The 12,548-nt window shown below is 43.2% G+C and overlaps 1 protein-coding gene across 1 annotated transcript; it reads right to left on the reverse strand.

Moving 5' to 3' along the window:
• Positions 1-3,107: 3,107 nt before the first annotated feature.
• Positions 3,108-12,025, reverse strand: VTCN1 (V-set domain containing T cell activation inhibitor 1; the record flags this gene model as incomplete). Its single annotated transcript, XM_004614423.3, has 3 exons — positions 3,108-3,232; positions 6,522-6,800; positions 11,677-12,025. Coding segments are annotated over 3 exons (753 nt in total), but the record flags the coding sequence as incomplete, so codon positions are not given.
• Positions 12,026-12,548: the final 523 nt, after the last annotated feature.

Here is a 12,548-nt window from a genome sequence, read left to right on the forward strand (position 1 = left end):
GCAGTTCAGTGGTAAAGCTCACACCTTGCATGAATGAGATCTGGGTTTGATCGAAGGCAACAACATAAAAATAAAAGAAGGAAAGAAAAAGAAAGAAGCTGCTCATATAATTTTGAAAACATGTATGTCACCCAAGTACACTTTTTAATGTCAAAACTAGGATGTTTTTTCACATTTCTTTAGAATTTGTCAGGTGGGAGCAGATGCTAAGGCACTTGTGGAAGTATTGTTATGCAAAGTAAACCATTTGACCATCCTTGAAATGTAGCCACCTCTGCATTGTGAAATGACAGCTCATCAGCACATTCTCATACATCCTTTAGAGTTTTAAGGCAGTTTATAAACTTCGACATATTGCAATGAAAACTCTCTAGGGATTTCCTCAGGGCAATATTACAGCAAGATTCAGAGACAAAGGAGGTAGAATATCCCACTTTCTCCCTCCCCTGGTAGGTCAGGGGAGGTCCCTGAGGTATGGGGATATACTTGTTTCCATGTGCATTTTAACCAGTCTTAACACACTTCTCCAGTTTCAATCATTTTCCCAACTTTTCATATACATCTTTGAAGAAGATAGATTTATCCTTTTCCTCTTGTTTTCTGTGGGCTGCTTTTGGCTTCTTTTTTGCAGCTTGATTCTATATATTCACTCCAGGCTTCCAGACATGAATTAATTTGCCCCCAGAAATACAAAAACTAGGTCATATCTTGTGGTGAAATAGTTTTGTGGGTTCTGAAAATAACAGCAATAAGATACCGTTACAAGCACTTAGCTAAAATTCATTGGGAGCTGAGTTTCCCTGCCACTATAGGAATAACTTTCTTATTCAGAAATGAGTCAGACATTTAAAGAGCAAATCAACACATATTTGCAATTTAAGACTTAAATATGTAAGCAATGGATATATCTGCCTTAATAGTAAACTATCATGATTTATGCATGCATACTAAGAGAATGTGAAATAAAAGAATCACCGTGGAAGGGGGCTTTACACCAGAAAGTACTTTACTGAAAAGAATGATGGGGATGTGGCTATGGGTTGCCAGTACAAGGGACTTACAGGAAGAACAGGGAAGAGAGAGAGAGAGAGAGAGAGAGACAGAGACAGAGACAGAGACAGAGAGACAGAGACAGAGAGAGACAGAGGGAGAGACAGAGAGACAGAGACAGAGGGAGATAGACATGGAGACAGGGAGACAGGGAGAGGGGAGGGACCAGGGAGAGGGAGAGGGAGAGGGAGAGAGAAAAGAGAGAGGGAGCGCAAAAGAGGGTGAGAGCAAGAGAGCAAGGAGTAGTAGCAGGAAGCTGAGGGAAACTGGAAGTGGAGGGAGAGGAGCTGTAAGGGAACAGGGACTGTATAATTGAGGATTTGAACTTTAGGTTTCATAAAATAGGATTGTATGATGAAAATGGCATTTGGATCACTTTAACTGATATCTTGTTTTCTATCACCCGAGAAGTGGGAGAGAGTAGAGCAGACACAAGGTTTTAAAACAGTGGGTCCCACACTTATGTAATCAAGCAGTCCCTTTTTCAGAAAATTAATCCCTCTGCATTCCCCCTGGAAACTTACCTTCTTCTAGGGAAAAAATAGAAAGCACCTCCCACTGAGGCTACTGCTGCCACTTGGATTATCCCAGCACCCCTGGGGGCAATGTCACCCACTTTGGGAAACCTTTTGAAGACTAGTCCAAGCAGGAGATGATGAAAGATGGTTTAGGGCTTATCTGACACAATACAGAAAAGCGCTAAAGAGTTTAGCAACCTATTGGAGGAGGAGGTCAAAAATAGCTCTAAAGTGATTAGGCACAGTGGTGACAATGCCACTGAGTGGTGTTGACTGAACCTTTTTGCGTTCTTTGTGCACAAATCCATACACAGCAGAATATTTGGACAGAAATGTTCAACCCATCATTGGCAGCAAATTTCATTTGCTGAAAATGAGAAGTCTTAGCAGTGGGGCTAAGTGGTGAGTCATGTATCAACTCTGGGTCAACAGGGCCTTGATGGGGGGCCAGCAGGAGGGCACTTATGAAATAACATAAAGAACAGTGAAATCCAGAGGAACTAGACTTTTCTCTTCAATACACTCTTTTCTGCCTTAGATGACTCAGTAAATAAAATGGCTTTAAATTTATACCAATATTTGAATTAGGGAGAATTTTTTTTATTAGTTTGTCCTTCTTCTTCTTCTTCTTCTTCTTCTTCTTCTTCTTCTTCTTCTTCTTCTTCTTCTTCTCCTCCTCCTCCTCCTCCTTCTCCTCCTCCTCCTCCTCCTTCTTCTTCTCCTCCTCCTTCTTCTTCTCCTCCTCCTTCTTCTTCTCCTCCTCCTCCTCCTCCTTCTTCTTCTTCTTCTTCTCCTCCTCCTCCTTCTTCTTCTTCTCCTTCTTTTTCTCCTCCTCCTCCTCCTCCTCCTTCTTCTTCTTCTTCTTCTCTTCTTCTTCTTCTTCTTCTTCTTCTTCTTCTTCTCTTCTTCTTCTTCTTCTTCTTCTTCTTCTTCTTCTTCTCTTCTTCTTCTTCTTCTTCTCCTCCTCCTCCTCCTCCTCCTTCTTCTTCTTCTTCTTCTTCTCTTCTTCTTCTTCTTCTTCTTCTTCTTCTTCTTCTTCTTCTTCTTCTTCTTCTTCTCCTTCTCCTCCTCCTCCTCCTTCTTCTTCTTCTCCTTCTTCTCCTTCTCCTCCTCCTCCTCCTCCTCCTCCTCCTCCTCCTCCTCCTCCTCCTTCTTCTTCTTCTTCTTCTTCTTCTTCTTCTTCTTCTTCTTCTTCTTCTTCTTCTTCTTCTTCTTCTTCTTCTTCTTCTTCTTCTCCTTCTCCTCCTCCTCCTTCTCCTCCTTCTTCTTCTTCTCCTCCTTCTTCTTCTCCTCCTTCTTCCTCTTCCTCCTCCTCCTTCCTCTTCCTCTCTCTCTTTTTTCTACAAATGCTTTACCTAATGCTTTACCTTTAACAAGAACAAAGGAAATAGTTTCTACTGTCTAGAATTACAGCTGAACTGCTGAACTCTCATTAGACACAAACACACAGAGAACTGATGCTTCCCCCTCCCCCCACAATCATGTCTCAGCTCACCTGTGGCACCAGTGACTTAGCATGTTTCTGTGGGCCAAAGCATGCTATTTTAACATCAGGTAAGGAGCGAGGGGCAGGAGAACCCAGATGGTGGCAAAGACAGGAGAAACACACAGGCATGCCTTGGAGTTCAGCAGCTGTAGGCGACTACGCCTTTTAATTTCAGAGTCTGTAAAGGGAGAGAAAAATGTTCAGGGTCAGGGAGGAAAAAGCAGAGCATCTTCTCCCCAGGGCAGGTTAGCAAGAAAAGGTACCTGCAGAATAGAACATGTTATTTCTGGAATCACCGGCACCTCAAATTTGGGGCAGTTTTGTACCCCATTCTTTATTTCACTTCAGTTGACAAAGGAAGAACTTCCCCTCTCCTATAATGAACTTCTGTTCAGTGGCCATCCCAGTTAACACTCAGCCAAGTTAACAGCCCTGCCACTGAAGGAGTATACTTGGCTATCAAATAAAGAACAGGCAAGGTCTGTGAGCTTCAGGCACGATTTCCCTCCAGACAGTGACCTTCACAGGCTCTGTGTTATCTTTCATTGCCCCATGACAAAGTGATGAGAAAGAATTACTCTCATTGTAGAGGAGAAAATGATAGACCTGAAGAAATGATAGTTTCCTCTCCCTTTGTTCTATTTTCTCCCTGACAATCCAATCTCATTTCATTCAGTTCAGCTCCAACACATCTTGATTTTTCTGATACTACTGTATATGTCAGTGAAAAATAGAATTGTTCCATCAATATTTTGAACACTTACTGTTGAGGTTTAGTCTAATGAATAATACCCTATTTTCTCTTTAAATTTGGGGTTTGGACCACACCAAGCAGTGCTCAGAGGTATTCCTGGCTCCAAAACTCAGGAGTGACCCCTGGAGGTACATAAATAATGATGGGAATCAAGCCTGGGATGGTAACATGCAAGGAATTCTTCTCACTTCCTGTACATCTCCTTGTCTTCCTGTTAAATTTCTGAACAAATTAAACAGTCAGCCCAAAAGATAGGCAAGAGGAAGACTTAGATACTACCATTATCTCAGAGAAGTCTGATTAGAAAGCAGGAAGCTTTCTAATCAGACTTCTGATTAGAAAGTCTTCTGAGCAGGTGGCCTCAGCCCAGACTTCATCCTGGACAGACCAGCAAAATTCTCTCCTGCAAGGGCAGACTCTACCCCCCAGAAAAGCAGGGATCTGGGGGAGCAGACTCAAATGCACACTGCCTGAGGGTTATCTGGAGAAAAAAAGGGTAAAGGGTCATGTCCTCAACCCTTGGACTATATTCTGTACTATCTGATGATCCTCCTCCTTTCCTCATCACTGTCACTATCCTAGTTAATGCCCTCATCATTTCTCATCAGGTCTCTCCCTGGACTGTTTATTTAGCCCCCAACTTTATGCCTTTTCTCCCCTTTCTTTTATTTGGAGCAGGGAAAGGGAACCATATTACTCCTGCCCCTGTGCTCAGGGATCTCTCCTTGTGGGGCTTGGGGGACCATTTGTGGTGCTTGGGATCAAACCCAGGCTGGCTGCCTGCAAGGCAAGTGCCCTACCCGCCATAGTATCTCTCTGGCCCTAGTACCTTCCTTTTCTATCAAAACTTTCAAAGACTAGCCTGACCTCTATATCATATTGAATCATGTTTATCATAATTGAAGGACTTTCTCTAAAGCATGAGATCTCAACTGTGATCAGCTTCTCTTTGGACAATTGAACTATTTCTCTTGCTCTGTTGTGGGACTTAAAAACTACTTTTTACTGTGAGGTACACAATAGATATGTGTGGAGTAAATGACGTAAATATACAGAGAATACCTCATGGAATTCCATGGCCTCATTCAAGTACTTGCTCAAAGGCAAGTACTCCACTTTGTGCATGATAATGTGGAAGTATGTCATTTTGTAAATTTTGAGCTGTGTCATGCTACCAGAATTGTACTTAGTCCTAGTACTGATATGTGTGTCAGTTCTGATGTGTTCAAAGGCATGCAAGGAAAAATAGGGTTCCTCTACCTCCTGCATATAAAGTATGCTTGATTTCTGTGATTTATCCTCACTGTCTTTTCTGATTGAAGGCAACAGTTTGGGTAATTTTATTTTGTTTTCTTAAATTCATTTTTACTTAAAACACCATGATTTACAAAGATGCTCATTATGCAGTTATTTCAAGCATTTAGTGTTCCAACACCGCCAGTGTCACCTTCCCTCAGTTTGAGTTATTTTAAAGTTAAGATCTGAACTGAGATCATTGTTAGCCCCTTTGTTTTCAATACATGCCCATTCTCCCTTCTCTTATGTGGAAGGTCTTCCATCAGAGACCACTTCACTGGTTTAGGTGTGGATTGAGTGACCCAAGCAGAGCCTTTATGGAAAAATAATGTTACTAAAGGATGGCAATTCAGCTTGGTTATCCTCTGGAGGTAATAAAACTTCAAAACTAGGAACTCTTGGCAACCACAGTTTCCCAATCAACTAAAGCAGGAGGAAGTAAATGAGAGTAAAGATGTAATAAAGGAGGGATGAGTGTCAGAGAGTGACAGTAGTGGGATTTAAATTCCTAGTTCAGTTGTTCCCAGAGCCAAAATGTTTTTTCTGACCTTGGTTTCATGACACATCCCAATACCATCTTAGTATTGATTTTCAGTTACAGGAAACTAAGAATATCCTGATCAGTAAAGTCACTAACTTGCTACTCAGGTTGGTGGATGTGCCTAAAATACGTAAGGGCTGGAGTGATAGTACAGTGGATAATACTAAATCAGAACTTAACACCTCTAGTCTTCAGATTGAAAGTCTTCCCAAGGATGGCTAGAGCCAAACATGCTTTGAGAATTTGGGAGATACTTACCAACTGACTATAAAAGTTGCCAAATCACTTCCCCATTGCGTTACCCAGGCTGTCTCCTGAGTTAAATAGGTCCTCAGAATCCTAAACAGTGCTTTCCAGACAATGAGAAGACATAACAGAGCCATGATTGCCATGTGATCTATACATCATGAACACTGTTTCATGCTGGTCTCTTTATTAGAATTGTAGCACTGTCTGTAACACTGTAGTCCCGTTGTTCATCAATTTGCTCGAGTGGGCACCAGTAACATCTCCATTGTGAGATTTGTTACTGTTTTTGGCATATCGAATATGCCATGGGTAGCTTGCCAGGCTCTGCCGTGTGGGCGGGATACTCTCAGTAGCTTGCCGGGCTTTCCGAGAGGAACGGAGGAATCGAACCCAGGTTGGTGCATGCAAAGTAAAGGCCCTACCCGCTGTGCTGTCGCTCCAGTTTTTTATTAGAATTATAATAATTAATTGTAACCTGATTAAAATTGTGTTGAAGGTTTCAGTGAAAAGGACTTTAGAGCTTTTGATGTTCCTTGTACCTAATATATCTATGAAATAAATTGGATTTTTAATTAGATCTTATTTTCACTCCAGTAAATGCATACAAAAAAAAAGAAGCAAACTCACCTGTTACTTTGATATCCCCTGTGGCTTTGGCGATGTCATTCTCAATCATACAGGAGTATGTGTTGTTGATTGTGACATTGTACAGTAGGGATACAACTTTCATAGTCACGTTCTCAGAATCTAGCTCAAAGCTGGTGTTGGAAACTTCTGAAAAGTTGGCTCCCTGGTCCACTTGGGATGCCCAGACCACCGTTGGCTGGGGGAACCACCGGGGCGCCTCGCATCGTAAGGTCTCTGAGCTGGCATTATAGTCCACATTCACCTCTGGGATGCTGAAGGCTATTGGTTGAATGTCAAAGAGGGCAAATGTCAAGGTCAGGTGGAGAAGACAGTAAAGACTGCAGTGCTTGGTGTTAAAAACACATTCATTTCCACCAGTGAAACGGCTCAGTACTTCCCCAGCTTGTTGACTGTGCTTACTCACTATTATAGAAGAAGAAATAAAGATTTGCTCACAGTATGACTGCTAAACATTACAGCCCTCTAGAGGCCAGTGTCACCTACCTAAGGACTTCAGATCTAGATATGTTATTCCTTCTCTAAGTAAAAGAAGTGCCAATGATCACAAAAGAGTTTATCCCTTAGCAAAACTGGGCTGCCCCTCCCCCACAGGCCCCTATGAAGTCTGGATTTTATGTGTTTGTCTGCATAGAGGGCAAAGTTAGAGTAGGGAGGGAGAGGGAGAAGGAAGAAAAACATATGATTCTCCTGTCATCCACAGAAATTCCATATGTAGATCTTGCCATCATGAAGACGGGGTTTACTTGGGTTTACTAACCCTGACATGTAGGGAGAGGATTTGGCATTTATTTTCTTCAATTGAAAGGTAAGTGACTGCATCTGAAATTAAGACTGACTTTTCCTCACTTTAGGCAGAGAGTTACTTATGGGAAAATGTTAAGGCCTGGCCTTTTGATTGCCAAATGCTAGAAAACAATTGACTCATTTATTTAGCATCTTCCCTGGCCTGGACCTGTACTGTTGCTTCTGCAAGTGGTAGAAGGAAATCCTTGTCTTGCCCTTGTGCCTCAAGATGAGGAGCTGAGGTTCACATACTGGCAGGGGGCAGGGAGCAAGCTCAGGGGAACTGCTCAGAGCAGCAACCCCTCATTTCCTGAGGTGTGCTCTGTGCCAAGTATCAATTGCCAGGCAGATTTATTCAGTCCTCACAGTAGTCCTGAGGGTATCTGTTATTATCCCCATACTTCTTCTCATCACACCACACAGAGCACATCCACCACATGGTATCACTGAGGATATTAACTCTGAACTCCTGGTTGTTCCAGAGTGTGACTGGTTTCCTTGGAAATTGGTCTTCACTAACCCAAGCATAAAATTAGTTTGGTGGGAGGGAGAAGATATGATACTAATGCCCCACTCCACCCGGAATGAAAGAAACCTAAATCTATTTTTTGGAATTTATCTGTGAGAAAGATTGTTTTCAACACCTTTGCTCATGTATATAAGCATGGATTCATGTGTTTTATGCTTACAGTTATAGCTCAGTGCTATTGTCGTTAATTTTGCTGTTGACATTTTCTTCAGGACACTGGCAGTCCTTTGAGTCAGCTCCAGTTGTCTTCTGACATGAAGTGACTAATCTGCCCCCATTTTTTTAACCACGTCCAGTGGTGCTCAGGACTTTCTCCTGGCTTTGCGCTCAGGGATCACTCCTGTGGTGCTCAGGGGACTATATGGGATGCTGGGTATCAAAACTGGATCAGTCATATGGAAGGCAAATCCTTACCTGCTGAACTTTCACTCTGACATCCAACCTCCATTTTAGCTTAAAGAAACTGGAGCCTATGGCTCCTGGCAACTGGGAGGTTGCCAGGCCCCGGCCATGTTGCTTACCTAAGTCTGACTTATTTCTTTTTCCTATTATATTTAAAAAATTTGTTTTAATGTAGAAAAAAGCTGCAATTTTTGATGTGATTGAAATTCTAGAGCTGAAATTGATAACAAGGCTCCAATATTAAAATCAATAAGTATAAAAAACAATTTTTATGTGAAAATTGTTATATCTGATCACGGGGTTGTTAAGTCCTTGTATAAGAATTTACAAAGCTGTTTGTTGCTAGTTGAACCTTCTGTGTTACTGTTTTTGTTTGTTTTCCATCTAATTTTGCGTCTACTGGAATTTCATGTTGAGAAATTAAATTCAGGATCTACAGTCTGAACCAAACATGGTGGCAGATATGGAATTATTCTCAGTTTGATGCCTCTGCAGAGAATAGTGCAGCAGTGGAGTTGAGCCCTTAGCACTGCTACGGCAGCTGGATGAGGGCGCAGCTGCTCAGGCTTTGGCAGGATCAGAACTTGGCCTGCCCCCCTCCCAAAGGTGGACCAAAGTTTTCAGTTGTGGGCACCCAGTGTGTCTATGACTTTTAGCTGCTTGACTTACATCTCCTCAGAGACTTAGTCAAGAATCAGTAGAGCGGGGCTGGTGGGTGAGTCAACATAGCTGCAGCCCTGGGAAGTCTTCTTTTTTAAAAAAACCATTTGAATCACCATGAAATAACCAAGTCTGACTCCCGATCTGTGCTCCAAATCATTACCAACACAGGCTAGAAGGGGTCCATGGAGGCCTGCATAGACCAGCTAAGGCCTGTGTAACTCAGAGTCTCTCTGCCTACCCAGGGCTTCCTCTCAAAAGCACAGTTCATTGGGACCTCTCAGGCATGTGGAAGCCCAAACAGCCTACTTATAGTTCTTTTAAAGCATTTGATATACTTTACTACTCATTATAATCACTTGTCATCCCATTGCTCATCGATTTGCTCGAGCGGGCACTAGTAATGTCTCTATTCATCTCTATCACGTGCTAGTGTAGCCCAATGGCATCTGCACGCTCCAGGAACACGAAGAGCCTCAAACCGTTCGTTCAGGGTCTTGACAAAGAAGTCTGACCATCTTGTAGGTGGGCAGCCAGGTGTTCTTTTGATGTACTGTGGAATCGAGTCAGTAACAGCTCTAGTCCAGCGGTCATCTCTATATCGCATTATGTGTCTGGCCCATCTGCTTTTTGACGCCTTGGCAAACGAGGCAGTGTCCCTGATTCTCAATCATTGGCAGAGGTCGGAACTCTGGATTCCTTCTCTCACTTGAGTGAAACGTGATATTCCAAGCATAGCTCTTTTGATTCCTCTTTGGGAGACCCCAATAGTGTTCTCAACCTGTTTTCATAGGGCCCAGGTCTCTGAGGCATATGTTAGTGCAGGAAGAATGGTGGAGTCGAAAAGATGTGCCTGGAGCTGAAGGTTCTTCATGTCCTCTTAACAATTTCTTTGACGCTCTTGAAGGCATTCTAGGCTGCTCTCTTCCTCCTGTGCAGCTCAGGTGCCAGGTTGTTCATCATATTGAGTTCTCAACCTAGGTACACATAACTACTGCATTCGGAGATGTTCGTTCCACTGAGAGCAAATGGAACGTCAGGAACATCAGGAATTCTATTGAGACTGAAGAGGTCATTGAAGCCCTAGCCAAACAGGGCGTTCAAACTCAGTACACCAGGATCCTCTGTGAGCTGTATTACGGATTCACCACCAGGATCTCACCATTCTACAAGGAAGTGATCATCGACATAAAGAGAGGGGTTTGGCAGGGCGATACCATTTCACCGAAACTCTTCAGTGCCACCCTTGAGAATGTCATGCAATGACTGGAATGGGAAGGAATGGGAGTAAAGATAGACGATCGGCAGCTACACCTCCTCCACCTCGCTGAGGACATCTTTCTAATAACACCATACATTAGGCAAGCAGCATGAATGCTGGCCGACTTTGACCATAAGTGTGGAAAGGCCAGATTGCAGCTGAATCTCATGAAGACAATATTCATGAGAAATGGACTTATTATAATGCTTATATATTTTTCTTATTTCTGGCCTAACCATCAACTCTCCAAGCTCTACAGTCCAGCTTCTGCAAGAAGAGCGATCACCTTTTTTTTTTCTCAATCATCCCTTATCTTTCCCTGTAGCTCTTTGAGTCCCCTATACATCAATTGAGAAATCCTATTAAAAGTTGGTAATGAACTTTAGTTGAATTGGGGTAGTTGTAAGGGATTGACTTGGTATCAAGGATGGATTTTAATGGGGAAGGATCAGTAGGTATACAGGATCATAATGTTTAGTTTCCCTTTAATTTCTCTTAACACGGGGAGTTTCGAGAGAAACTCAGGCCTACTGATATGAGTTCCACTAGGAATTGATTTCAGAGCTGAGTTTGGGCCTGCTTAGCAGAGCCAAGCCCCCAGTCAAACTATAGCTAGTAAGAGATTACTAGCAACACCAGGGACTTCCAGAAATAGACATTTGTCTTGGGAAAATATTTCAAAGAATATTCTGGACAACTCAGAGGAGGTTAGCCTCTATTTGGTAATTCCATTCCTGGGTGGTGTGGCGGGGGTAACAGTGGAGCAGTTCCCAGTGGGATCTGTGGGTGCAATTGGGTAGTGACTTTTTGTTTGTTTGCTTAAAGAAGGTAGAATTTCAGGGTGACACTGAAATTTTTTTTTTTTACTTTTTTGAGTCACACCTGGCGATGCTCAAGGGTTACTCCTGGCTCTGCACTCAGGAATTGCCCCTGGTGGTGCTCAGGGGACCATATGGGATGCTGGGAATCAAACCCAGGTCGGCCATGTGCAAGGCAAACACCCTGCCTACTGTGCTATTGCTCCAGCCTCCTGAAAAATTATTTTTATGAAAAGGAAGCATTAGGTCTAGTAAGTTTGGGAAATTTGGCTCTAGAGTTTCAAACAAAATATTTTAAGATTAATATAGTAGCTGCTTTTGTTTTGCTTTCTACCTGCCTGTGGGGGGTGTCACACTCAATGTTGCTAGGGGGGCTATGGATTCAGGAGTTGCTCCCAGTGGTGCTTGGGGGAATCATGAGGGGCTAGGGATCGAACCCAGGACTCCTACTGGTAAAACATGTGCTCCAGCTCTTTGAGCTATTTCTCTGGCTTGTATACTGGAAACTTTTAGAGTTTAGTGTGGGTCTTAGCAAGGATGGTTACAGCAAAATGTGGGGTAGGGGTTTCTTTTTTGTCATATTGAGTACCCATGCGTATAACGTGATATATTATCAGCAGTCCACACCCTTTAGCCTAAAAATAACTTTGAGCACTTTCCCTCTCTCCAAAAGTAACTCACCTCCAGTTTTATATTCAAGGTTAGCATTCCCCTTGCCCTTTGAGGTAATGATGTGGCACTTATATGTGCCCGCATCTGTGAGTTGCACATTTTTCAGCCTCAGAGAGGCATTACCAACTATCACTTGATCAGTGAACACTGCTGTCCGGCCTCGGAACATTTCATTCTGCTCTGACAGGTCATCTTTGCCTTCCTTGAACTCGTGTACGGGGCCCATCACACCTTCTTTGAGCCACTGGATCACTATATCTGCAAGTTTGATGTCAGGTTCAAAGGTGCAACTCAGGATCCCATCCTCCCCGATGTTCCCAGCGGAGGCGAGTGTCGTGACTGTGATGGAGTGTCTCCCTGAAATTCAGAAAGCAAGGGGTCAGTGCCAAGGGCAGCTTGGGAATTTCTACAACTTGAGGCTTCTTTACTACAAGCCCAATGAGGAACCTGTGCAATACATTAGCCATGGAGAACAGGAGATGCAGGAAAAGAAAGAGAGAAGGCTGAAGAGATAACTTAGTGGGTAGAGCACTTGCCTTGGCACGTGGCCAACCTAGCTTTGATCTCTTGTGTCTTATATGGTATCCTGAGCACCACCAGGAGTAGAGAGCAGAGCCAAGAGTAACCCATGAGCACAGTTGGGTGTGCTCCCCCGCTGCCCACTCCCCCCCGAAATAGTAAAGAAGTGCAGAAAAAGCAGGAATATAAAAGTGTTATAGCAACAGAAAATCTGACATAAAAACAAAGACTCTTTCCACTCCTCCCTCACCAGGTTTACCTTGGCGCACACTGAGGCACTGAGGACTAAGATTAAGCCCCCACACTTGCCTCAGGTGCTCTACTAAGCTGCTGAGCCCTCACCCGGGCTCATGGTCGCTTTC

The sequence above is a fragment of the Sorex araneus genome, chromosome 3 (genome assembly GCF_027595985.1).
Source record: "Sorex araneus isolate mSorAra2 chromosome 3, mSorAra2.pri, whole genome shotgun sequence".
NCBI lineage: Eukaryota > Metazoa > Chordata > Mammalia > Eulipotyphla > Soricidae > Sorex > Sorex araneus.